The sequence below is a fragment of the Penicillium crustosum genome (genome assembly GCF_028827405.1).
Source record: "Penicillium crustosum strain IBT 35664 chromosome Unknown utg000003l_segment0_segment0, whole genome shotgun sequence".
Taxonomy (NCBI): Eukaryota; Fungi; Ascomycota; class Eurotiomycetes; order Eurotiales; family Aspergillaceae; genus Penicillium; species Penicillium crustosum.
Window position 1 is genome coordinate 2,565,957 of NW_026623124.1, and position 22,996 is coordinate 2,588,952.

General features: G+C 48.5%; 8 protein-coding genes across 8 annotated transcripts; 4 read left to right on the top strand and 4 right to left on the bottom strand.

The window, feature by feature from the left end:
• Window positions 1–3,790: 3,790 nt before the first annotated feature.
• Window positions 3,791–7,623, bottom strand: N7487_008035 (DNA repair ATPase SMC5; the record flags this gene model as incomplete). The annotated part of the gene is made up of 6 exons (XM_056875765.1): window positions 3,791–4,915; window positions 4,965–5,092; window positions 5,146–5,218; window positions 5,274–6,164; window positions 6,220–7,131; window positions 7,192–7,623. 6 exons carry the CDS (start codon window positions 7,621–7,623, stop codon window positions 3,791–3,793), a joined length of 3,561 nt encoding a protein of 1,186 aa, XP_056727953.1.
• A 209-nt stretch (window positions 7,624–7,832) lies between these two features.
• N7487_008036 (uncharacterized protein) lies at window positions 7,833–8,224 on the top strand (the record flags this gene model as incomplete). Its single annotated transcript, XM_056875766.1, has 2 exons — window positions 7,833–7,943; window positions 8,036–8,224. 2 exons carry the CDS (start codon window positions 7,833–7,835, stop codon window positions 8,222–8,224), a joined length of 300 nt encoding a protein of 99 aa, XP_056727954.1.
• A 623-nt stretch (window positions 8,225–8,847) lies between these two features.
• On the bottom strand, window positions 8,848–10,897 carry N7487_008037 (ankyrin repeat and BTB/POZ domain protein; the record flags this gene model as incomplete). The annotated part of the gene is made up of 3 exons (XM_056875767.1): window positions 8,848–10,447; window positions 10,505–10,590; window positions 10,661–10,897. The coding sequence occupies 3 exons, from the start codon at window positions 10,895–10,897 to the stop codon at window positions 8,848–8,850; spliced, it is 1,923 nt and encodes a 640-aa protein (XP_056727955.1).
• A 540-nt stretch (window positions 10,898–11,437) lies between these two features.
• Window positions 11,438–13,759, top strand: nimA (serine/threonine protein kinase nimA; the record flags this gene model as incomplete). The annotated part of the gene is made up of 3 exons (XM_056875768.1): window positions 11,438–11,489; window positions 11,560–11,612; window positions 11,672–13,759. The coding sequence occupies 3 exons, from the start codon at window positions 11,438–11,440 to the stop codon at window positions 13,757–13,759; spliced, it is 2,193 nt and encodes a 730-aa protein (XP_056727956.1).
• A 938-nt stretch (window positions 13,760–14,697) lies between these two features.
• On the bottom strand, window positions 14,698–15,594 carry N7487_008039 (WW domain binding protein 11; the record flags this gene model as incomplete). The annotated part of the gene is made up of 1 exon (XM_056875769.1): window positions 14,698–15,594. The coding sequence occupies one exon, from the start codon at window positions 15,592–15,594 to the stop codon at window positions 14,698–14,700; it is 897 nt and encodes a 298-aa protein (XP_056727957.1).
• Window positions 15,595–17,012: 1,418 nt separating this feature from the next.
• Window positions 17,013–17,811, top strand: N7487_008040 (uncharacterized protein). The gene is made up of 2 exons (XM_056875770.1): window positions 17,013–17,393; window positions 17,486–17,811. Exons 1-2 carry the CDS (start codon window positions 17,118–17,120, stop codon window positions 17,714–17,716), a joined length of 507 nt encoding a protein of 168 aa, XP_056727958.1. The 5' UTR covers window positions 17,013–17,117; the 3' UTR covers window positions 17,717–17,811.
• A 1,053-nt stretch (window positions 17,812–18,864) lies between these two features.
• Window positions 18,865–19,536, bottom strand: N7487_008041 (ribonuclease P Rpr2/Rpp21/SNM1 subunit; the record flags this gene model as incomplete). The annotated part of the gene is made up of 1 exon (XM_056875771.1): window positions 18,865–19,536. One exon carries the CDS (start codon window positions 19,534–19,536, stop codon window positions 18,865–18,867), a length of 672 nt encoding a protein of 223 aa, XP_056727959.1.
• Window positions 19,537–19,810: 274 nt separating this feature from the next.
• N7487_008042 (ATP-dependent RNA helicase SUB2) lies at window positions 19,811–21,878 on the top strand. Its single transcript, XM_056875772.1, has 5 exons — window positions 19,811–20,110; window positions 20,626–21,036; window positions 21,089–21,449; window positions 21,504–21,761; window positions 21,824–21,878. Exons 1-5 carry the CDS (start codon window positions 19,858–19,860, stop codon window positions 21,867–21,869), a joined length of 1,329 nt encoding a protein of 442 aa, XP_056727960.1. The 5' UTR covers window positions 19,811–19,857; the 3' UTR covers window positions 21,870–21,878.
• The last annotated feature ends 1,118 nt before the right edge of the window (window positions 21,879–22,996 follow it).

A 22,996-nucleotide genomic window follows, 5' to 3' on the forward strand; every position in this document is an offset into this window, starting at 1 on the left:
GATCCAATATCTGGACAGTCTATGATCCTTTTCCCGCCCCCAAAAAATGGGAAAGGTTCATTTCTACACCGTAGATTGTCATAAGCGTATCTGCCGTATGACCAGCCGCATCCGAACCCGAACACTCAAAATCAGGGGGAAAGTAATAATAGAATATCAGCGCCAAAAAAGTAAAAACAAAGACCCTTAATTATCTGTTATGTATAACTGGATGCCAAACGGGGGATGATCGACAGCGATCACCTACAATATACGGAGTACATGTTTGACCGTCTCAAAAGAGGCAGATCTAGCAAAAAGGGGGCTCCTTCTACGGAGTCGAGCCCGAAAGAAAATACCCCATAAGGAATCAGGGTTACGGTACAATCCTACCGAAGCGTACTAGTCCCAGATAGGTGTACGGAATATATCCGGAAAGGGTGTTAGGCGAGAGACGGTTGGAAGCCGGCATGTCTTAAGTGTGTGAAACAACGACCTGTTCGTCAAGGGCGATCACCAAAAAATTAGAGAGCTTACCGTGCGTACAGTTTCCCGCCTCGGTATAACCCCCGTGTGGGATCGGCCGTGGGGCCCCTAGCATCGGGTTACACTTCTCTCTGATTCTAGCTCCAGGCCTGCGAACTGACCATGTCGTGGGTTCTATATGGTTGCCTTGAAAAAGGAAAAATGGGGAACATGGAGCAATAATGGAGTAATAATGGAGTAATGGAGCTGTGTCCATGCGCTTGATGGATATTTTAGGGAGGTGATACCGGACCACCTTGGTCATCATCGTAGATCCAAATTGTGCTCTTGTTTATACCCCCCCCCCCCTTCTTCTTGTCATATCCGTTCTGAGCGCATCGCATCGGTAGATCCAGACCACCTTGACAGCCGATGAGCCTATGTCTCTACTACATTACTCCGTATGTATCTGAATATATCCGCGATCTGCGCTCCGTTCGCTCCACTAGAGCTGTGAAACACCCGAGAAATATCCCTGCGCTAAACTCATGGGCCATATATCCAAATGAAGCCATACACCCGCGCATAGTCGACGGAATTGTCTGATAGTCCTTAATAGTCGGTTTCATTAACTTGAACATATTGATACCTCGGTGGTCACCTACCATTCTACAACATACGTACTCCATACGACTCTGAAGTCCAAGGAAATAAAGTTTAGTCTTTTGAATTTACTTTGATTAAGTTCCTGCCTATTCGGGCACCATACGTCCACCCACTTCCTTCCATTTAGCTTTCTATTTTTCCCGCTCTGATCCTTTCGGGGTTGGTTTCGGATAATTGTTCGGAAGGATTCTTGTAACCGTTGAGATGTCCAACCCGATGACTCAAGATTATGTGATTCCTCGGGTCCACTCGCCGATTTGCCTAACACATTCCTCCACCCACGGAGTAGTACGTATGTAAATATCCAACTACTCCGGAAATCCTCCGTACACCGAGGCAGTGGGGAGGGGCAAGGGTCTGATCATGCCCAGCCTCCCAGGCACATGTCGATGGTAACAATATACGGACATACGAGACCCAATGCCCATCGCATTGATCGCTCACTAGGATGCAATGCTACTGCAGTGTAGTTTGCCAATGAGAAGTCTAACACTCGGTCCTAATCCTTGATTGTCTACTTTTATATTTGCAAAGTACATATATATATATATATATATATAGAGTTTGGACTGTAAAATAGTGATCATCGAACCGGGGCTCCGTTACTAATTCGGTCATTAACTCGGTCGCGTAGGAGGCAATCCCCGAATCATCCCTGTCGGAGAGGCAATCCCAATGTGAACCTTGTACAGCATGGAACGTATGTTGAAGTGCGTACGTTGTAGTGCGTACGTTGTGTGGACGCTAATGGTAGATCTTGGGTGATCGACGTGTGATTTTCATGGTGTTGTCTCATGCCGGCAATTGCTTCTTCCCTTGTGTGGGGATTGGGTAGGAGAGAGGCGTGTGTGTTGAGTTCATTATTATGAAAGCATTACTCCGTGCGCCATTGGATTGGTAGAGAGAAGTCTGTGAGTGACTAGAGTAGTAGATCATCGTTGCATTCCAGGCTTTTACTTTTCTGGGAGGGGGGAAAGGGGAGGGGGCCTTGTTGGCGGTTATACATCCTTGTCTAGTTCACCTCGCCACGCCATGATCCGTTGGGTCTACATGTGCATTTGGGTAGCATGTATTATTGGATACAGGTCTGTCTTGGGTCTCATATTCTTGGTAATGTCCTGCGCCACATTACAGGATCGGAGCCCTCATGCAAAAACAAGTATCAGGCGAAAAAGGGCTTGCATTGTACATCCTCTATTATATGCAGCTACAAGGTACAAGGTACAAGTTCTCAATGATAAGTCCAGGCTGCATAGGCAGTCTGCAATATACAAATTTTCAAGTCATCAGGCCGTCCAGATCTGAATATGCCGGGTGTGGCCGAGATTGTGTGACCCTGCGATGCTACGATCTGAAGTGTCGCTGTCCGTGGCACTCTCCTTTGTACAATAGAATATGGGCCGTTTGGACATTTTTCTTTCCCTATGGGGTAAGTGAGACCTCAAGCCACGTTATTGGGGGCCGTTGAAAAGGATCAAGCAGCAGAGTGACCAATGCGTGGATCTGTCTTTGGGGGCCGTGCAGGATTCCAAGCGCTATGATGCATCACCTGGTTTGGTATTGAAATGTGATGTACTCCGTACTTCGTATCGTCTTTGTAGGGGAGAGTGACATATTACATGGGGATATTTTTTTGAAATATCCTTTAGCAAATAGGAGTTTTAGGTACAGAGTAAGCCAATCTGATCGATGCAGCGGTGATATGACAAGCGACCACAAGCGAGCAAAATAAAAAGAAAAGAAAAATGAGAGAGAGAGGTAAGATAATACACATCTTCATGAGACATATACAAGAATAAATCTTTGCATTGCATCGTAGAATATCGAACCAATAGACCAAAAAGCAACGTCGATCAACCCCGTGCAGTCATATGCATGGCCATCTCAATAAGGGATAGGAAAGGAGTACAAGAGTGCCTCCGTATGTACTTCGTACAGTTGAAATGTATTAGAGTTGATTTTAGCGAAAGGAATGCCTAATGTTGACAGCCCATTGGTGTGCAATCCTCCGGTGATCGACCGTAAATGTCGATCTGAGCTCTCTCTTCTTTCTTCTTTACTCCGTACGGAGTACAGGTTTTTATTTTTTGGTTGTTTTGTTTTGTTTTTTGGTTTGCGTAAATCTATTTCTTTTTTGGTCGAATCATCCGATCCGAGCAAGGATGAGAATCCCTTTTTTTTTTTTTTCCATCGAACTTTCTAGGTAAACCCCCCGGAAGAAAACCCCCCAAAAGCTAGAAAAGCGTAAACGGTTGTCTTTGGCCTCGACCTCTTTGACCCCTTTCACCTCTTTGGTGGGAAAATCCAATCAAGTCCACTGCGGCTCCCTTTTGGCTCCCATTTGGCCCCATATGCAGGATCGGCCACTCCGTGTCTGTGCGAGTGCTTGACCCACGCCTGGGAACATCTGGGAGTGTGATCTATTCATATCTCCTGATCTTTTATCAAGTTCCTATCTATGTTATACAACTTTTCATATACAGAGTTAAATATATGTATATAAAAAACAAGGTTGGTTACATTGTGGACTCCTTTTTCTCTGAACTGAACCCAGAAATCTACGTACATATGTAGCCTTCCCGATGTTCATCCGGAAGATGGGCTAAATCGGGTCAAACGGTAAAATGGTAAAATGGTATTGGGTATCGCAAACTGGAGAATAAAACCCCCGAGAACTTCATTAGGCATAGACATCCACTTGGCCATTGCTTTGCATCACTTCAGATGGCCCACTAGTAATCGCACTGGCAGCTACTGCCCTCATGTTTCGAATTGCCTTCTTGAATTCGGTCTTGTCATAATCTTCGGGCATATGCTCCCCACTGTAGATGCAAAGCACACGCATACCCGGCTTGTAAGACAGTTGTTCAAGCAGCTTCGGTGTGATAAGGAAGTACTGGCCACCCCCACCGCCGCCGATGGGGTTGCCATTCTCGTCGGTTTCCTCGGCCTCGCTTGAGGCACAGGCAATGTCTACCAGGCGTCCATGAACCATGCGCTCGTTTCGCGGGTCCATACCTTGATTGATCTCATCGACCACGCGGAAGGGTGAGGCCGAGAGTGACTGGAGTGCCATGAGATAGAAGATGGTACTCACGGCTCGCTCACCACCAGACTGGCGATGGGAATCCAAGACCGACAACCCGGCGCCCTCCCGGAACTGGACGTGAATCACGATCGACCAATCCGCAAATTCGCTAGCACCAGGCTCACCGTTAGGCCCAGCTTCACCTTCTGCTTTGCCCAAGGTGACCTGGCCAGCACATCCGATGCGGCGGAAAGAATCCGAGAAGGCATCGCTGATCTTCTCGATGAGTGCTTCCAACTTGGGCTCCCAGTCCTTGCGGATATCTGCGATGGCGTTGCCAAGTTCCGTAAGCTTGTTTAGGAAGTCGGCGAGTTTCGAGCGCAACTTCTCAATCGATTTTTCACGGTCTTCAAACTCCTTGATCATGTGGCTACTGCCACCATGGGTGAGTTCCAGTCGGGCCTTTTCAGAGTCAATATCGGCTTCGAGTCTATCCATGTCATGATCGTCAAGCTCTTCAAGTACAGCTTGCGCGTCGGGTTGGCCATGTAGTTCTCGGCTGATTTGCTGAGCTGTTTGCAAAACTGCCCTGGCCTTCACTTTGGATTCCCTCAATTTAACTGTAGCTTCTTGTGCCTCTCGCCGTTTTGATTCTAGTAATTTCGTACTATCAATGTTGCGATGCCGCAGGGTCTGAAGATCGGAAGTCGCCTCCAAAAATAGGACCTCGACTTTGATGAGCTCCTCATAAGCTTGGCGGAACAATTCAACAGCATCCTGAATCACGTTAGATGAAAATAGATAGACATTTCATTTGTGAACTTACAGCATATTCGACAGCGGCCTCAGCCTTTTGAATTGCAAATTCGTCTTGTTGGTTGCGAATCTCACGAACTCTCTCTCGGACCCCTTCAAACATCGATGTAATGTTTTGCAATTTGGCCTCTTGTTGAGCTGCAAGCTGTTAGACAAGTGCCGGACGGCAGAAGAACAAGGATGGGACATACAGATCTTCTCTGGGATTGCTCGGTACTGAGTGTGAGCTGTCTGCTTTGCGCTCTTTTCTTTCTCGATGTCTTTCTGTGGCAAAAATTAGTATGATGTGTGACGAAAGCAAGAGAAATACAGAAATTACCATTTCTCGCTCGACCTGCTCATGTTCTTCGCGTATCTTTAACACAGCAGCCCTCTCGGACTCAAGCTTGTCCTTGATGTCTTGCAGCTGTTCTTTCCATAGCGTGATGTTCTCTTGGTGTTCACGCTTAAGAGAAAGATCAACTGGCTGTGCAGTCCAGACCTGAGCAGACTTGATCTCTCGAACCCGGGTTGATGTGGCGCCAGGTCCATACTCTTTACGCCGAGTCACCTGATAGCTTTTTTTCCCAGATACCCAGGTGCTCATTAAACCCTCCTCCAAACGGGCAAATACTTCATTTGAGATTTCACGCAGTCCGATAGGAGTCGAGTGTAGGTTCTTCTCACTGCACAGCATGGCAATGACAGGATCGGGTCCGACTAGAAAATCCCTAGCCCATCCATCGAATCCCAATCGGACAAGTTGATCGTTAGGCATTGGAGCCCTCATAGTATCCAATGACAGCGAGCAGGTGCGGATGCTAATATCATGGAGCCCCAAAGTTTGGTTAATCGCATGTTGCAAGGTGCGGAAATCATTCCTAGTCTGCACAGTGAACGATGTGAAGTCTGTCTTCTGGAATAAAGACTCGACAGCATCGGCAAATTTAGGGTCGGTGATTGAGCATGTAACGATTGGAGGGCCAAATACTTCTTTCTCAAACCTGTTTTGGTTCTCAAGAAGCCACCTATAAGCTTTGAGCGTGTCGACAGATGCTTTCTGCAACTTGAGTTCTTGTTGGCCAGAGGCTGAGTCCAAGCTACTCAGCTGGCGTTCGGCCTGCTGGATACTCCTTTGCACTTGCTGCTGTTGCTCTTGAATGGGCTGCCTCTTGTCTTGGATTTCTCTGGCCTTGATCTCAAGCTCACGTTTTTCGAGCCGTTTCTCTCTCTAATGCTGTGATAAGCACACCAATCCAAATAATAGAGAATATAGAGTTTCTTACCAAAGTCTCGTTGTAAAATTCTGGATTGAACTCCACGGCCTCTTCTTCTTGTTGGCGTCGAAGCCTGTTGATAGTTTGCTGAGCCGATGCTGCTTCGGACTTGTGCCTTTGACCGCTCTTTCTTTCTGCCTCGATCTGATCGTTGAGGTCCTTGATCTTGTTCTCAAATTCATCGATTTTTTGGCCGTGTGCAGTGGCGATCCTGGATGCCTCGTCGACAGAATCCTTTCGGTCATTTTTCACGTCGTTTAATCGCGCGATATATGCCTCCTTAGCGTTGACTGCGAGCAAAATAGGCTCGTTCTCTGCTTGGACCCGACGATATTCTCGCTCGACTTCAACTTTTTTAACCTTCAAGGCCTCAACGGCATTGTGGTGTTCCTTGTACTCCACAATTGGACGGCAGCGCTCAAGGATTTCAATTTTCCGCTTGATCACGGCTCTCTGGCGCATTCTTTCGACATCAGCTCTTTGCATCTCTTGGCGATTTTCCATATTTTCTAGCGTTTCCTTGTCATCACGGTTGGCCGCCTCAAGTTTCTTCTGCTCAGCTCTTAGTCTCTTTAGGGCCTCATGCCATTGGGTCATTTCCGGGCCAGCCGCTGCTCTTTGGGTGGAATGAAGAAGCTCGACCGGTGTAAGTGCAGCAAACTCAGCAACTTTATCCTGAGGAAGGAACTGGCAGAGATTGTCTACCTGGATGGCGAACGACTGAGCCAGTTTCAACACCTCGTTCTTAGAAGCAGGAACTCCGTCGAGTGTGAATGAACTCTTATTGCCATCGCGCTTGATAGTTCGCTGGATGATGGAATTTTCTCTATTCTTGGGCGGTCCGCATAGTTCAATCTCAATTACAGCCTCTCGGGCCCCATGCTTCACAAACTCGCCCAGGTCTTTGGCACGTCCAAGATGCTAGAGATCCGATGAATGTCAGTCCGGCTTGAATGTGCACAAGTATAGTCCGAGTCGTACCTGAGGTCCCCATCCCAGGCCCAAGCAGATGGCACAGACCAGGGTGCTTTTGCCCGTTCCATTTGGGCCAATGACCATGTTGAGTTTTGGTCCAGGATAAAATACTGCGGATGTGTAGGTCACGAAGTTTGTCACCTTGATACGCACAATCGCACCCGGCTTATAGCCTCCGGGGCCAAGGCCATCGTAGGCTATCGCAGGCGAGGCCTGGGAAACTCCTTCTGGTGTTTCAGATCCAGCGCTATCCTCATCGCTCTCTGCTTCGCTTCCACCTTCGCTCTCGTATTCAGGCTCCGATCCGTCATCGCTATCAGCGGGGTTCAAGCGGGGGCGTTTGTGGTTTGAGGGTCGGGCTGGGGGAGTAAGCGTAGGGTCTTCGCCTTCTTCATTCTCGCTGTGGGGTCGACGACGAGGAATACTGGGTGACGCCATGTTGGTCGTAACCCTCGAGTAGATACGGAGGGAGCCTCATGGGCTGTCTGTAAAATTCGCTTTGTCCGGCCGTTCTTTGTTCAAGTCAGACGCGAGGGGAACGCGTCCGCGATCAATAGAAAGTCTGGTTTGGGTAGGCGGTGAGAGCCTCAAAATGACCAATTAGTTACGATCAATCTGATTAGCTTCGACTTTGTATAGCACTCACCATGCCTCCTCCGAATATCAAGCGGTTAATTTTAACTGCCGCGGTCGTATCTATCACTATCACCGGCACTCTTTATGGAGCTGGTCTCAAAACAAATCAAGAAATTGCCGAGGTATGAGTGAATCTATCTAGACCGAAGTGATCCGTTTATTTGCAGTCCTGTCATTGAATCTCATTTCAGATTTAACAATTTATGCGATATAGACAGCAAAGCAACGGCAAGAATCGACGTTCGATGAGCAAACCAAAGCCCTCCACGGTATGCGCTCCAACTTGGTCGCTCGGAGAGGCATAATCGAGAACCAGATACGAGACCTGGATGCAAGGATGCTCGAGAAGCAACAGAAAGGCATTGGTGGTAATGATCAAGATCAACCGAGTGGAGGTCGATGAACACTACAAATTCTTTGCCAAATGGAGGCAACGGACTCACAACTACCGTTTAATGCGAACCAACCCACGATGCAACCAGCACGCGCTTTTGTCCTCCAAAGAGGCGCGCATCATTTTCGATTCAAATGCAAGGCGGCAGCTATAAAAAAGGTCCATCATGGCCTTGACACCCACTAGCCACGCAACAAACTTCCTACCACACCAAGTGTACTTGAGGGTGATCTTCGAATCCGCATCCAGGCAATCCAACCATGGCCTGCGAAGTCTAGAAACATTGGACTTGTTTCTATTAATGAATTTGACAGCTTGTCACTGAGAATTATCAGTGTTTTCATGTACATAACTTCGGGCGTTGTTGAAATCATCTACTACTTCTTTTATCTATAGCAAAATATATACATTTCCCTCCTACCCGGAGTCTGCAATGAGCTTGTCACCAGAAAGATTCCACCAGCCAGCTGAATATATATTGAAGTTCATATCAGATGCGCCTTCCAATCCCCAGACACTATAGCCTCGATCTCGGTCCCTTTATAAAGCGACAGCCTGGAAGAACTGCTCAATGAAACCAGGGGATGCTGTTGGTCAACTGATTTCGAAGCTAATGACGAAGCCTCAATTGCCTAAGCTTCGAGGTTGAGTCGCTCCAGCAAATTATCCAACTTCTCAAGCAAGATCTCATAGTTCATCGCATCTTCTGAGAATTCATCCTCGACAACCGCGCCGTCCAGAGTTCGAATCACAGGGGCATGGACTTGCGGCTCCTGCCCTTGGCTAGGGATAGCCTCCTTGGAAACATCCAGGGCCTTCACCCGTTCTGTGAGATATATAACGTCTTCGGGCTGCTCATCTTCATCTAGATATTCCTCTAGCTCTTTTTCTTCCATCATCTCATCCAGACCAGCCTCATCAAATCTCAGTCTAAAGCGCTCTCCAAGATAGAACCGGATATCGTCCAGCATTTCAATGGAATCGGTTTCCTGTCTCGCCTTGATACGAGATGCTGATTCCTGGATCAACTCTGCAAATTCTGGGCTATCTATATGTGCTTCCAGTCGATATGCGAGGTATCGAGCAGCGAATTCTTCCAATCGTTGCACGCGCGTCAACCACGCAGCCCGAACGATTGAGTAAATGTCAATTTCATCTTCGTGCGCCGTACCTCGAGTTTTCGCAGCCTCATTCTGAGACATTCCAGCACTGCCAAGGGTGCTGATGACCACGGCAGCTTTTGTCTTCAGCTTCTCGATGAAGAGCATATCTGCGGCGAATAGGACATCGACAGCAATTTCTAAGGGGAAATCGGCTCTTTCGGTGTATAAGAACGTAAGAATAATCTCCAAGACCTCGGGCGAACAGTTCACGTCGATGATAGTGAGAGTCTCATTGACGTAAGCTTCGCGAAACGTAGATGTGAACATTGCCTGGAAAAATTCAGACCGCAAAAGCATTGCTCGATGGCATGGGAAGATGATAGATTTCTGTGCCTCGAGAGTCTTTTCGCTCGCGGTAGAGATAGGGCCAATGGGAATCGAACTGGATGTGCCATTGCTGACTTCCGGTGTGTCAACGTCTGCTTCCTCTTCTTCCTCAGGGAGTTCATCCGCTCTCAGAAGGACATCAGCAAAGATAGCATTGCTTCGACTCCACTTCACTTCGTTCACTTTCGAAGTCTCCACCTCGAGCTTGTTCCCCAGAATATTCTCCTGGAACCATTGTTCCATTTGATCTCGACCCCTGGAAATATCGTCGGTTCTTCTCTGTCTGGCACGTCTCCTATCCCCGCTATCAAGGATACTGTCTAGAAGATTGGGGATCTCCAAGTACTTGGAGATTCTATCCACCCCTGCGAAAGTCTCGGACTCCGTGAAGCCTGTCCCTGGTCCACTTCTCAAGTCCCGAGGGGCTTCGCCAAAGTACAGGTATTTGATAGCGGCACCGAATGCCTCCGGGGGAATGGTGCTGGGGAGATTCCATGTTGCAGAGTCTGGTGCCACGGCTAGTTTACCATAGAAATATGGGGAGCGTGCCGCAAGGATGAATTTGTGGAGGTGAAGCGATTTGTCGGATGCAGTCACAACAATATCTGTCGTTACTGGAGACTCGCGGGTGAGAAGCGAAGTTATATGCGCGGCTAGCGGCTGGAGGGGGTCCGTGGACTTGGAATAATCGTATTCCAGGAGGAGGTTTCGTATCCGGTCGTTTAGGGCATTATACAGACATCTATAGGTCCACTATCGTTAATTCTAGTCCCTCTATAGAGAACCAATTACTATTTACCTTTCACCCTGGAATGTGTCTCGCTCACAAAGTGCACCAGACTCGAGAAGAAGTTGCACAGCTTCATAATGACCACAGAGACTCGCCTACCAGTTCATTGGTTATCATGTGGTACGCGGGATTGGCACAGTCGGTTTATCAATATATTGTACTCACCAGGATCAATGGCGTGTAATCATAAGGATCACGAGCATTAACATTGACGCCCTCGGTGATTTTCTCCTGACAGACTTTCAAATCGCCCTGACGACATGCGGTGCATAGTTCGCGGAATGCCTCACTGAGATCTAAAGGGTTATCATCCTTAATAGTGCCCTCCTTAATCAACTTCTTCTCATTGACTAAGCTGATCTCCAGCTGGTCCTTCCGTAGCACAGTTGGCTCATCCATCATGCAGGCTGCCAGAAACAACAGGTTGAAGTGGGATGAGGGCAAACGGCGGGGCGGAAAAAGGCTTATCGATAAGGATCACGTGAGTGTTCAAATTTGAAGTCAAAAATTAAGAGGGTGTTCTATATTGTACGGATTTGGGGGGGGTGAATATATACCGAGGTATTTGGATGCTTCATGTATGGAGATATATATATACTCAAGTATACACAGCAATACGCCATTAGACTATAGAAATCGTAATTGAACAAACGTCATTCGGGGTTTTGCCTCCTTCCGACCGTTTGATCGACCTCCCCCACCGCCTGCTGGGTTGGGGAAAGCGTCATAATCAATGGTTGCATAGCAACGATCCCCCAAACACCCATCTTCAAAGCTCCAATTCATATTACCTTGACTCTTCTTCAAATCTTCAATTCCGCAGTTCGACTCTTTTTTTTTACTAACACAGGATCTTGTCTCAAACCGTTCATGCATCATTGACCCTCATTCTTCTGTTTCGTCTTCACCTTATTGTCCTAAACTCTACAGCAATCTGTAGCCATGGCGATTGCTTTGGCTGAGGCCGATAAGTATGAGATTTTGGATAAAATTGGTAAGTTCTGCGCTTTTATGACCCAATTTATATTCTATATGTTCAAAACTAATCTTATATATTCATTCAGGTTGCGGTTCCTTCGGGATCATTCGCAAAGTTAAGCGGAAGTCAGATGGATTCGTAAGTGCAGTGATTGTTGAGATCTTGCAACCGGAACTAACCTCCACTTGCTCCTATAGATATTATGCCGCAAGGAAATCAACTACATCAAAATGTCGCAGAAAGAACGCGAACAACTCACTGCCGAATTCAACATTTTGAGTTCGCTTCGTCACCCAAACATCGTCGCATACTACCACCGGGAACATCTCAAGGCCAGCCAGGACCTGTATCTGTACATGGAGTACTGTGGCGGCGGAGATCTAGGCATGGTCATCAAGAACTTGAAGAAGGCCAACAAGTACGCAGAAGAGGAGTTTGTTTGGCGCATTCTCTCTCAGCTTGTCACTGCTTTGTTCCGGTGTCACTACGGCTCCGATCCCGCCGAGGTCGGATCAAATATCCTGGGCCCAGCTCCCAAGCCATCTGGTCTCAAGGGAAAACAGGGGCAAGTCACTATTTTGCATCGCGACCTGAAGCCGGAGAACATCTTCCTCGGTAGCGACAACACCGTAAAGCTGGGCGATTTCGGTTTGTCCAAGCAAATGCAATCGCACGATTTCGCATCGACTTATGTTGGCACACCTTTCTACATGTCACCGGAAATTTGTGCAGCTGAAAAATACACCCTGCGCTCCGATATTTGGGCGGTTGGCTGCATCATGTACGAGCTCTGCCAGAAAGAGCCCCCTTTCAACGCTCGCACCCACATTCAACTAGTTCAAAAAATTCGCGAGGGAAAATTCGCTCCCTTGCCTGATTACTATTCACCAGAGCTCAAGAACGTTATCGGAAGCTGTCTACGGGTCAATCCCGATCACCGCCCTGATACTTCCGCTCTAATTCATCTTCCTATCATTCGCTTGATGCGTAAGGAGAAGGAGGTCGTTGACCTCGGAAAGACCTTGCGCCGACGTGAGGAGGTTGCTGTCCATAAAGTCCGCGAGATGGAACAGAATCTCGCCAAGAGAGAATCAGAAAAGCAACAAATCAAGGCTGAAATTGAAAACACCGTCAGACGAGAGTGGGAGGTCAAAGCACGCTTGGAAATTGACCGTCAGGTGCAAAGCGAACTTGACCGACTCCGCAAACGATTTGAGTCTGAAGTGCAAGAAAGGGTTGCTATTGAGGTGAAGAAGTACAAGCACAACACTTCCAATAGCAACACCTCCCGAGATGATGTATTTCGCACCAGTACCCATGGCTCTGGGTCCTCTCGATCTAGTAATCAAGGTTGGCGGTCTTCCCGGTCTTCTGCCAACATGACAGACGACAGCGATACTACTCCTTCATCCAGCGCCGACATCAGCCAGCTGTCTCTAGGCTCTCCTCCATCAAATACCCGAAAGCAGCCCAAGAAAGAGACCCGGACGCCATTTTGTCGTTCCAAGACCGTTGTTGATTCACCGGTGGATGTTCAAATGGCTGAACCGTCACCTATTTCAATCGCTTCGCTTTCCCTGTCCCCTCGCCGCACTTCCGCCCAAGGAGGCGCTCGCAATATCTTTGCAGAGGCCGAGCGGAACAAGGCAAAGTGGGAGCCCACCCTAGCCTACTCCGATGATGAGGACGACACACCCGACTTGCCCTCCCCAACTCGGCCCAAGGTGAAGCCCGACCCATTGAAGGCACCTCGGCGACCTCTACTTCGCCAGAACACCGCGGCTCTCATGCAGAAACTTACCACCCAGCCCTCGCTGTTCCCTTCTAGTGGTACTCGGCTTCCTCAATCGACGAGTGCATCTGCTTCCCAATCCGAAGAGCGCAGTGCAAATGAGAGCAGAGCCAGATCTCCCCACCGCCGTCTAACTAAAATCCCATCATCCGCCAACCTAGCTGCTGATGCGGGCACCTCACCAACTCGCAAGAGTGCCTCGAAGCAGCAACCTCCCCCCGCCAAGAATGGGGGTGGCGGCGAAGAAATGTTCAAGGCTGTTATGCAACGTAACATGGGTGGCCGGACTCTAGTCGAACTCGCACAGGCGAGAGCTGGAGGCCGTCCGATGGATGAAGTCAAGCGTTCTGCCAGTGATTCGCGCGCTGGCGGCCCCACTATGAGTGTGAAATGCTCTGAACGTGATGCTCCTGCTATCTGGAACCCTGAATTGGATGAGATGCCCAGCCCCTTCCTTGCCCGTGGCAAGAAGGTTATCCGCAACCTGCGGTAGACTTTCGCCCAGATCAGATTTCGTTTGCATTTACTTTGTCCTTTCAGTTTAGTTCCGGTTTTGATTTTTTTTATGGCGTCTTGGTCTGGTGTGGATGGAGTTTGTTTTGGATTGAAGGTTTTTTTTTCTCTTTTTTTCTGTTCTGTTCTGGATTTCGATGATTTGGTTTCTTTGGAAACCCTCAGTTCCTCTTGTTTCCCACCGTTTTCGGGTTTCGCACTTCGCTTCTTGCCCATACTTTCCCATTATGTCACGGAGTTGGCCCTAATGTTTTCGGAGCATCCTTGCCACATGCAAGACACGGAGTTTGATACACATGTCCATGGCTCGTCCATGGCTCTTTGCCTTCGTTGGCTACACACTTACCTCCACGACTGGACTCTTTACTACTTTTCTTTTGTCGTTTATGCCGTCACGCCCCCTTCCTTCAAAGAAGGAGATGATTCAGTCCTCCTGTACATTTATTTGCATCAGCCATGCATTCACTGTTGGATTTTTGTATTTTCCTTACTGTCTCTCTAAACCTTTAATTTATTACTCGTCGTATCCTTGTCCGTTGTAAATATGTTGCTTTGTGGTTATGTTGGACTCTCGTTAGTAGTCCTTCACCCTACTTCTCGTTCGGATAATCTTTCTCCTCGGCCATGTTCTCCATGCTCATTGCACTTTGGTGTTTCAAGGAGCGTTCGGAGGTCTAGTACTGCAATGTTTCAGTGATGGATGCACACACCCATTTTCATACAAACATATTTAGTACATTCTAGACTTTTAGATGCTAGTCGAGTCATCTGTAGTGCTAGCCCTAAGATGTATAACCGGTACACTTAGGTACTTTTTCGGACTGTACGTGGAATACGCAATATTGCACATCTAATTGAAATCTGTAGCATGATAGGTGCATCACGTTTTGTGAGACTTTTTATTCAAAGGGTCAGACATTAAGCCCACGCCTCCTCATCTTCGACCTCTTCTATCTGAACTGACTTACGTTCCTGGTTAAGACGCTCCTGGTTAAGACGCCGCTCCTCTTCTTCTAACGTCAACATCCAATCCTCCTGTGGCGAATCGCCAGCCTGTGCTTCCGGGGCGGGGCCGGCATTATACCCAGCTTTCTCAAGCTTGTCCATCTCTTCCGGTTCCAATAATTTCCCCTGTCCCTTAATTGACTGCTGTTTCATCCTGACCGCAGCCGGAACGAACTTCTTAGTAGCCTCCTGTCGCAGGTCCCGAATCTGAGGCTTCGCCTCATAAACTGTCCTGGCCACTGGAACCGCCGTTGGACGAGATGGCAGCGGGTGAGGACCACTGCGCTCAACGTTCTGTTCCGCAGGCACATTTACATCACGTCTGCGTTGGTGCTGGCGCGGGATCGGTGGCGGTGTATCCCGCGGCATGGGTATCCTTCGAACATCCTCATCCGTGTCGCTGCTGTCACTGTCGCGAGGCATTCGTGTTTCATCTGAGCCTCGCCTTCGCTTCCCAAGCACGCCGTCGCCACCACCTCGTCTAGCACCATCACCCTGGTGGCCTCCTCTGCCGCCGTGATCGAACCGGGGTGCCTTGTCGCCAAGAGCTTCACGCGCCTTCAAAACGGCTCTCAAATCCTTCTCCAGCGCTTCGAGGAGCTCCTTATCTCGCGGTCGTAGTTGTTGTCCTGATTCCTCGGCTTCTTTGAAGCTGTTGATCTGGCGCTGAATTCGATCTGGGTTGCGGCGCGCAAGTTTCTCGTTTCGGCGCGCTAATGCCTCTGATTTCCCTTTCTTCAACTCTTTTTGTTTATCAAGTTTCCGCTGCGCTGCGGCAGGGTTGACCGAACGCTCTTTGTCTTTTGCCATGACGTTGTGTTGGTGTCGAGGTTGGGCTTGGTGTGCGGGTGGTTTGTAATTATCGGTACGGCGTAACCTAGCTGCGAAAGCCGGTAAGAAATCCCTCGGGCACTTGTCGAATCAATTCCAGAGATCGCAAATTAAGTGCCGGCGCAAACTCCTAGGCTCTGTGGGGTTTGCCCCACGTGAAGGCTATGGTTGGGAACAAGAATGCAAGGCGCACACTAGAAAACAAAGCGCGCAATTAGGATAGCTGATTTGTCTGTCTCACAGAATAACAGGTAATCAGTGAGTTAGGTCGCCTCGGCTGGATTGATCACGTCGGGCCGTCAGGTTGAGACTGCAGGTGTCCGGGATTGGGATTGGGTGACGTTCACAGGCCGAATGCGAGCAAGTGTATGAACAAGTGGGTGTCAGGTAAAATTACCGGTTTCAGTCTCACAACATAAGCAGGTAAGGTTGAATGTGATAGTAACACCTGAATAAAGAGGCTGAGGTCGAAGTTGAAGCTAATTGAAGTACAGAGCGGTGCAGCGACCACGGCAGAGTTCTAAGGTTAAGTCCTGGATATTTTTGACTGGCAGAAAACTCTCAGTCGCGGACAGAGGGTAAAAGCGGAGAGAAGGACGGTGTATATACGAGCCCAATCAAAGTTAAGTCTCAGCTGGTTGCTGCAGTTCTCCGTAGAGAAAAGAGTGGAAGAGTGGAGAGACAGCTACCATGGTTCGGAACTGGAACTACAACGACATACATCGTACATACGTAGTTAGTACAGGGTACATCAAGTTATATTGATTTATATTGGTTTATACCTAGCTATATATTTCAGAGAGTTTTAATATGATTAATATGATTATTGGATATATATGTATACTATTCGCTATTGCTCTTGATTTTCTCACATTCCTAGTACGCATACTGCAGAGCCTCTTAATTCTCCCTCCTCAAGATAGGCGCAGAGCCCAGCATTGACCTAGGTAGCCTCGCAATATCCAATATAAAATAAACCCATTGAAGAAGTACTTAACGAATAAAACCAAACAGAAAAAAACAGAAATCCTTAAAACGTCAAAACAAAAAATACATAACGCACTAAATATTGCTTTTTTGGGGGTTTTCGTTCCATCTTCAAGCCCCTCTTTATGGGGAGGTCCGAGGTATCATATTTCCGCCTGAGCCTGTGCTCCTGAACATATAAAAGAGAAATCTCACTAGCCTCTTCATCGGGGAGTGTAACTGGCTTCTTTGGAGCCGCGCGCTGTTTAGTTGCCGCCAAACTCCCAGCGGCTCACGCCTTCTTTCTCCGCTTCTTTTTTCCTTTTTGATTTCTCCTCATGGGGGAAAAAAAGAAGCTTCCCTCCCCTCTTTAACTGTCAATAGTCGCATTCCCTAACCTGACTGGAGTATATCGCAACCTCCCCTCTCTACACCTTCCATCCTCCATCATGACCTGTGGTCCGTTTGGTCTCACATCGAGTTTGATCGGCGCCTCGTAGACTGTCGCGGTCGGAGCATGTCTCTGCCGGGACCAAATGTCCGTCTCAGCCTCGATTCCCGACACTTCGCTTGGTCTCACCTCCTCCGAGATCCAGATCCTCCGACAGCAACAGCAGATTGCCTTGCAGGGTGGCCATGCCGGCAATGGGCTGGCCAGGGGCAGAGGCACCGGAAGAACCAGCAATTCCAGCTCGCGCGCAACCAGCGCTGCCAGCAGCCAGGGCCGTTTGCTTCTGGACCCTATGAGCCTCCGCGCACTATCGCACCAGCTAGACAGCTTACAGGCTCAGATCAGTCAGCGGATCGAATATGTATGTTTTCCCAGCGGTTCTTGGCCGCATGTCCAAATCATCGGGAAATCACATTTCGTTGTTTTAGTTTTAACATGAGACATCCTTGCTAGCTCGAGGATCAAATGCAGCGCTCCATCCAAAACACCTACGACCGCGCGGGAAACGTCATTCGCAATGCCGATGCCGAAATCGCCCGCACCCGTGAAATCCTGGCTTCTATCGACGAGTTGGACAATGACTTGGCGAAGATCGCTCACATCCGCGATATCGTCAGGTCATTCCGTGGCCGAATCGAGAACCTAGATCACCGCATTGACCAGAGTTCTCGGCGCCGACGATGATACCTTCCCATATACAACCCCTCCATATACTTCCAACCCCACATCTGTCTTCAAACACCCCGAAAGACCGTTTACGATCATGCGTTTTGCACATCTCACTTTTACTCGACCACTGGATGGTTCGACCATTACACCCCTATATTTCTCCACACAAGTACCCAAACCAGAACATACCAAAGCCGACAGAACGAAAAGAAACCAAAATACTATATATCAAATGTGTCCTCACGGACCCTTTTCTTTGAATGCGCATCAGCCACCGTATTCATGTATGTCACATTTCATTGGTCTGGGTATCTGCTTTATGACACAATGAGCTCTAAGAACTACATGCCTCGCGGTGCCATTGAGGCGAGACACCGGTGTTGAGCATGCGACCTCGAAAGGATAAAAGTATTTCCACGACTGCTTGAGCTCCACCCACGACGGCAATGGCAACTCGGTTCCCACCCGGTCCTGGAAATCCATGAGATTTGATGATTATCATGAAGGATTTTTTAATGTGATATCAAGTGCATAAACACGACCCATCTTTGTATCTTCTTGTTTGATTTGATGCTTCTGCTATTTCCCCTGTTATTTTGATTCCCCTCTCTGCATGTTGCGTGTACATTGCTCTGGGTTTTCCTCTTTTTCTGCGTTGATGTTGGCCCATGTCCATCGTTGGGATGGTTATAGCTTGGCTTATGGTGTTCTGCAATATGATTGGGAACAGTTTCTTCAAAACCATTGAATCGTGCGCCGCATAGCATTGGATCCTCCAACGTTGAAATGTCGGAGGCTGGATTTGAATATCAAGCATGCCGGCCGTGTGGGTGTGGTCGCCGAGGATATATTGAGGCTACTCACGGGGTTTGAGACTTCTTCCGGTGATGATTTTGGACATAATTGCCCTGATTTTATGGACAGCCCTGGTCATTGTAGCTGACATCTCATTGTAAAAGCCCACCAAAAACGCGGTCCACCGGCTCTCCATTAGGGCGCCTTGACCATGTCGTGGATATGGTAAATGCGAGATGCATCGGCCTGTTGAAGCGTGCAGCCGCACTAGTTTCGTGTTCTGCGGGACATTGGGGGAATGCGCAGGGTATAAGGTTCAACATATGGAAGTGACCCCACACGTAATAGATGAATTTGGCGGGTGCGATTCACGTCACTGGGACATCTGCAGCATCCAACATTGGCACATTCTCTTCACATAATTCGACTGTTTCTCCTTGCGACGCCGCTGAGGTATCCACTTCTGGTACATTCACATCGAGTACCGGGGCCGAGTCTTTCTCCTTGCGGCGCTCAACGAGCTTTTTCCCACGTTTCTCTGTCTGAGGGAATCGCTTTTCAGTCCCGCATGAGAGGCACCGGACGACCAGTACATTGGCCCATGGCTTCTTGCCGCCGCGACTTGCGTTTTCAGTTTCATGCGAGCAAGTCACTCCCGGAATCAAGATCGTGTCACAGCGCTTACAAACTGATCTCTTCAGTGTGACCGGCAGCCGAATTTGCGTCTTCATTGCAACGGCGCGTAGATGTGATACACATACCCTTGAGAGGTTTCTCAATGGCTCTTGGGTCTTCTTCTGATTCCCAGAGCAGACTTGTTGAGTATATCCTGTGTGGCCATCCTCTGGGTCAAGATGACCAGCAACTGAGGTGGGTTCATTGCTGTGGACTTTGACATTCTGACCCTCGGCGAGTGTAGATTTGCCCTGGAAATATGCGGCAGCTTGATGTAGGTAATCCAGCCGTGCTCGAATATGGCTCTGCGAGTTCTTGGAATTCTTGGAATTCTTGGCTTCCTTTTTTCCTTTGGCTTTTGCCATTCTCGAAAATTTGACAGATCAACAAGCAAGTGGATCTCAAAGTTGTTTGCTGCAACCTGCAATTCAAGAAAAGCTTCCGAATTGACGCTAGACCCAAAGCGGTGAGGCTGAATAACCACGTGATTCTCCCTTGGTGAGGTCTTCATCCTACCGCCTTGTGACTTCTTCCCCTACCACCTTTGTCTATCGAGACCTGCCACATTCCCGCGGTCCATACTCTTCTCATCACTACCTTTGTCTTCTTTTCACTTCAACCCCACATCATCTCTCTATCCCAATAATTTTACCTGTTCCCCTCAAAACTCGCCTATTTACGTCGTCATGTCTCACGAGGAAGATCTTATCGACTACTCTGATGAGGAGCTTCAGACCACCACAGCACCAGCCACCACTGCTGCGCCTGCAGCCACCAATGGCGATGCCGACAAGCAGGGTGACTTGACTGTAACTGGCGGCCGTCCCGACAAGAAGGGCAGCTACGTCGGTATCCACTCTACCGGTTTCCGCGACTTCCTGCTGAAGGGTGAACTTCTGCGCGCCATCACCGACTGCGGCTTCGAACATCCATCGGAGGGTTAGTCTAACTCATTATTCCCACAAGCGTTCCTCCATTTGTCCAATCTCCAACGTCCGTCCATCCTCGCGGGAAGATTCTTCTGTCGGTATTTGGCAATCAGTCGTGTTTCGAATCTGCAGACGACATGAGGATTATTGCTCCTGAAAAGGACAATATCCCTATATAATATATACGCGTTTGGTCCTGTGGCGCTGTTGCGCTAAGCCTGAGCCTCCGTTCCCAACTCCCACGTACTCCGTGGAGATTGGCACACGCGGTGGAAGACTGATATTTTATCATGTTTGTCTCCTTGTGAGGCGCACCTCATGTTGTCTGCAGAATATGATAGGATACCCACAAAAAGCATGGCTTTGAATGTGACATGCAGTCATGGTGGTTTGATCAAGCGGTGGAAGATGACCGCCCACGCATCAATTTGATGTTGTTGGGGGATGGACGGACATTGCGAGACGGATTTTTTTTGCTTCTTCTTTCGTCGAACCCAATCTAACATCGGCTCCGCCTTCCAACAGTCCAGCAAGTTTGCATCCCGACTTCCATTCTGAACGTCGATGTTCTTTGCCAGGCCAAGTCCGGTCTCGGTAAGACCGCGGTCTTCGTTCTCACCACCCTTCATCAACTGGAGCCCGTTCCTGGCGAGTGTCAGATCCTGGTTATGTGCCACACCCGTGAGCTTGCTTATCAGATCAAGAACGAGTACGCCCGTTTCTCGAAGTACTTGCCCGACGTTAAGACTGCGGTCTTCTACGGTGGTACCCCGATCCAGAAGGACGTCGAAATCCTGTCCAACAAGGAGACTCACCCCAACATTGTTGTTGCCACTCCCGGTCGTCTGAACGCACTGGTCCGTGACAAGAAATTGTCCTTGCGTAACGTGAAGGCCTTTGTTCTCGACGAGTGTGACAAGATGCTTGACCAAATTGGTACGTGCATGCGAGATACGACTCGATTATCACCTCCCACTAACATCCTCAGATATGCGCCGTGATGTCCAGGAAATCTTCCGTGCAACTCCCGCCGACAAGCAGGTTATGATGTTCAGTGCCACCCTCTCTCAGGAGATTCGTCCCATCTGCAAGAAGTTCATGCGCAACCCGCTGGAGGTCTATGTCGATGATGATACCAAGCTCACCCTCCACGGCTTGCAACAGTACTACATCAAGCTCGACGAGAAGGAGAAGAACCGCAAGCTGAATGAGCTTTTGGACAACCTCGAGTTCAACCAGGTTATCATCTTCGTCAAGAGCACCCAACGTGCCAACGAGCTGGACAAGCTGTTGCGCGAGTGCAACTTCCCCAGTATCGCAGTTCACTCTGGTGTCAGCCAGGAGGAGCGGTAAGTCCATCCGAGTTCGGCATTGGCAGGAGCAATTTACTGACCTCCACCTAGTATCAAGCGCTACAAGGAGTTCAAGGAGTTCAACAAGCGTATCTGTGTTGCCACTGATGTCTTTGGCCGTGGTATTGATATCGAGCGCATCAACCTTGCCATCAATTACGATCTCCCCGCCGACGCCGACTCCTACCTGCACCGTGTTGGTCGTGCCGGTCGTTTCGGTACCAAGGGTCTTTCTATCTCCTTCGTCAGCAACGAGGATGACGAGAAGGTCCTCAAGGAGATTGAGAAGCGCTTTGAGGTTGCCCTTCCGTAAGTTTTCTTAACTTTCCAATTTACAATACCCTTTGCCAATATACTAACCATGTACGCAGTGAGTACCCCGAGGCTGGTGTTGACTCCACCACCTACATGGCTTAGGCATGTCCAGGCGAAAACTTTGTTGATTTGAAATTTCTTTTCCTCTTTTCAATTGTTATGGCGCACTAGCTCGGGTTTTGATATGTTTTTCTCCGCCGTTGGGCGCTGCCTCTACCCTCCCGTGGTATTGAAGTGAGGCATAACCCTTCCATGTATTCGAAAACAGCAATGGAAGCAAGAATGGGTTAGCCCTGCACAACTGTTCAAACGTATCATGACCGTATTCTGACGGAAATCTTGGGATCTCAATGTGGAGTTGCGATGTCATAGTTATCGACGTCTGCGAGACAAGTCAAAGCCGAAGACAATCAGATAGAGATATGCACCGCCCTGCGGTCATGGTTTCAACCAGACGACCCAAAGACCCTCCCAATCCGATCCAGCCAGAGTGGATATAGACACCAGAATTCAATCTCCGATCATCTGTTCTCTTCGCGGTTTGTCCATATCTGTCGGAGCCGGTCCACCTGTAACACTAGGAGCCCGAGAATAAACCTCCGCCATGCAATGTATCTACGAGCTGGGTGGATGTAGGGCCCTGGTCACAGTTCCAGTCTGACTTGCATATCCTTCGTAGCAATTTTGGTCATCCTTTACCTGATGGATCCTTGTAGCAGTGATGTGGTTTTGACAGATTCGAAGCACCATGTCAACCTGGGCAAGATATGTTTGCTTCAATGAATGCTTAGAGTGTCTGCTGATTTAAATTAAATACAACCACCCAGGGTATATAACGCTGTTTTATTTGCAACAAGCTCAGTGTCAGTACCAGCTGGTCATAAATTTACAGAATAACAGATTCTCCTGCATGCTGCAGGAAACCCGTGAAACTATCAAGCTGAACACACGGCAAGGAAATTGGTTTACCCGCAGGGAGCGAGAGGGCGAGTACATATGTAGCAAAATATGAATATAGATAGATGATTTCATAGGATTGTCAACGATTAGATTTTCCCACTTTGAACCACAATGCCATATATATATCCTAATATATATATATGGCCACACACCCGAAAACTACCTAGGTCGAAAGAAAGTTATCAAGCATAAATAGAGCACATAAAATAAAAAGAAGGCCTAAAATATAAAATACAATTACCTAATGCATTACGCTGTTCGAGGCGAAA

What these genes read in the sequence shown, in the direction of transcription:
- N7487_008040 (XM_056875770.1), top strand. Translation starts at nt 17,118, where the DNA reads ATGTCCGTCTCAGCCTCGATTCCCGACACTTCGCTTGGTCTCACCTCC. An exon ending in TCAGTCAGCGGATCGAATAT is followed by an intron (nt 17,394 to 17,485) that starts GTATGTTTTCCC and finishes CATCCTTGCTAG; the next exon opens with CTCGAGGATCAAATGCAGCG.
- N7487_008042 (XM_056875772.1), top strand. Translation starts at nt 19,858, where the DNA reads ATGTCTCACGAGGAAGATCTTATCGACTACTCTGATGAGGAGCTTCAG. An exon ending in CTTCGAACATCCATCGGAGG is followed by an intron (nt 20,111 to 20,625) that starts GTTAGTCTAACT and finishes GCCTTCCAACAG; the next exon opens with TCCAGCAAGTTTGCATCCCG. An exon ending in CAAGATGCTTGACCAAATTG is followed by an intron (nt 21,037 to 21,088) that starts GTACGTGCATGC and finishes TAACATCCTCAG; the next exon opens with ATATGCGCCGTGATGTCCAG.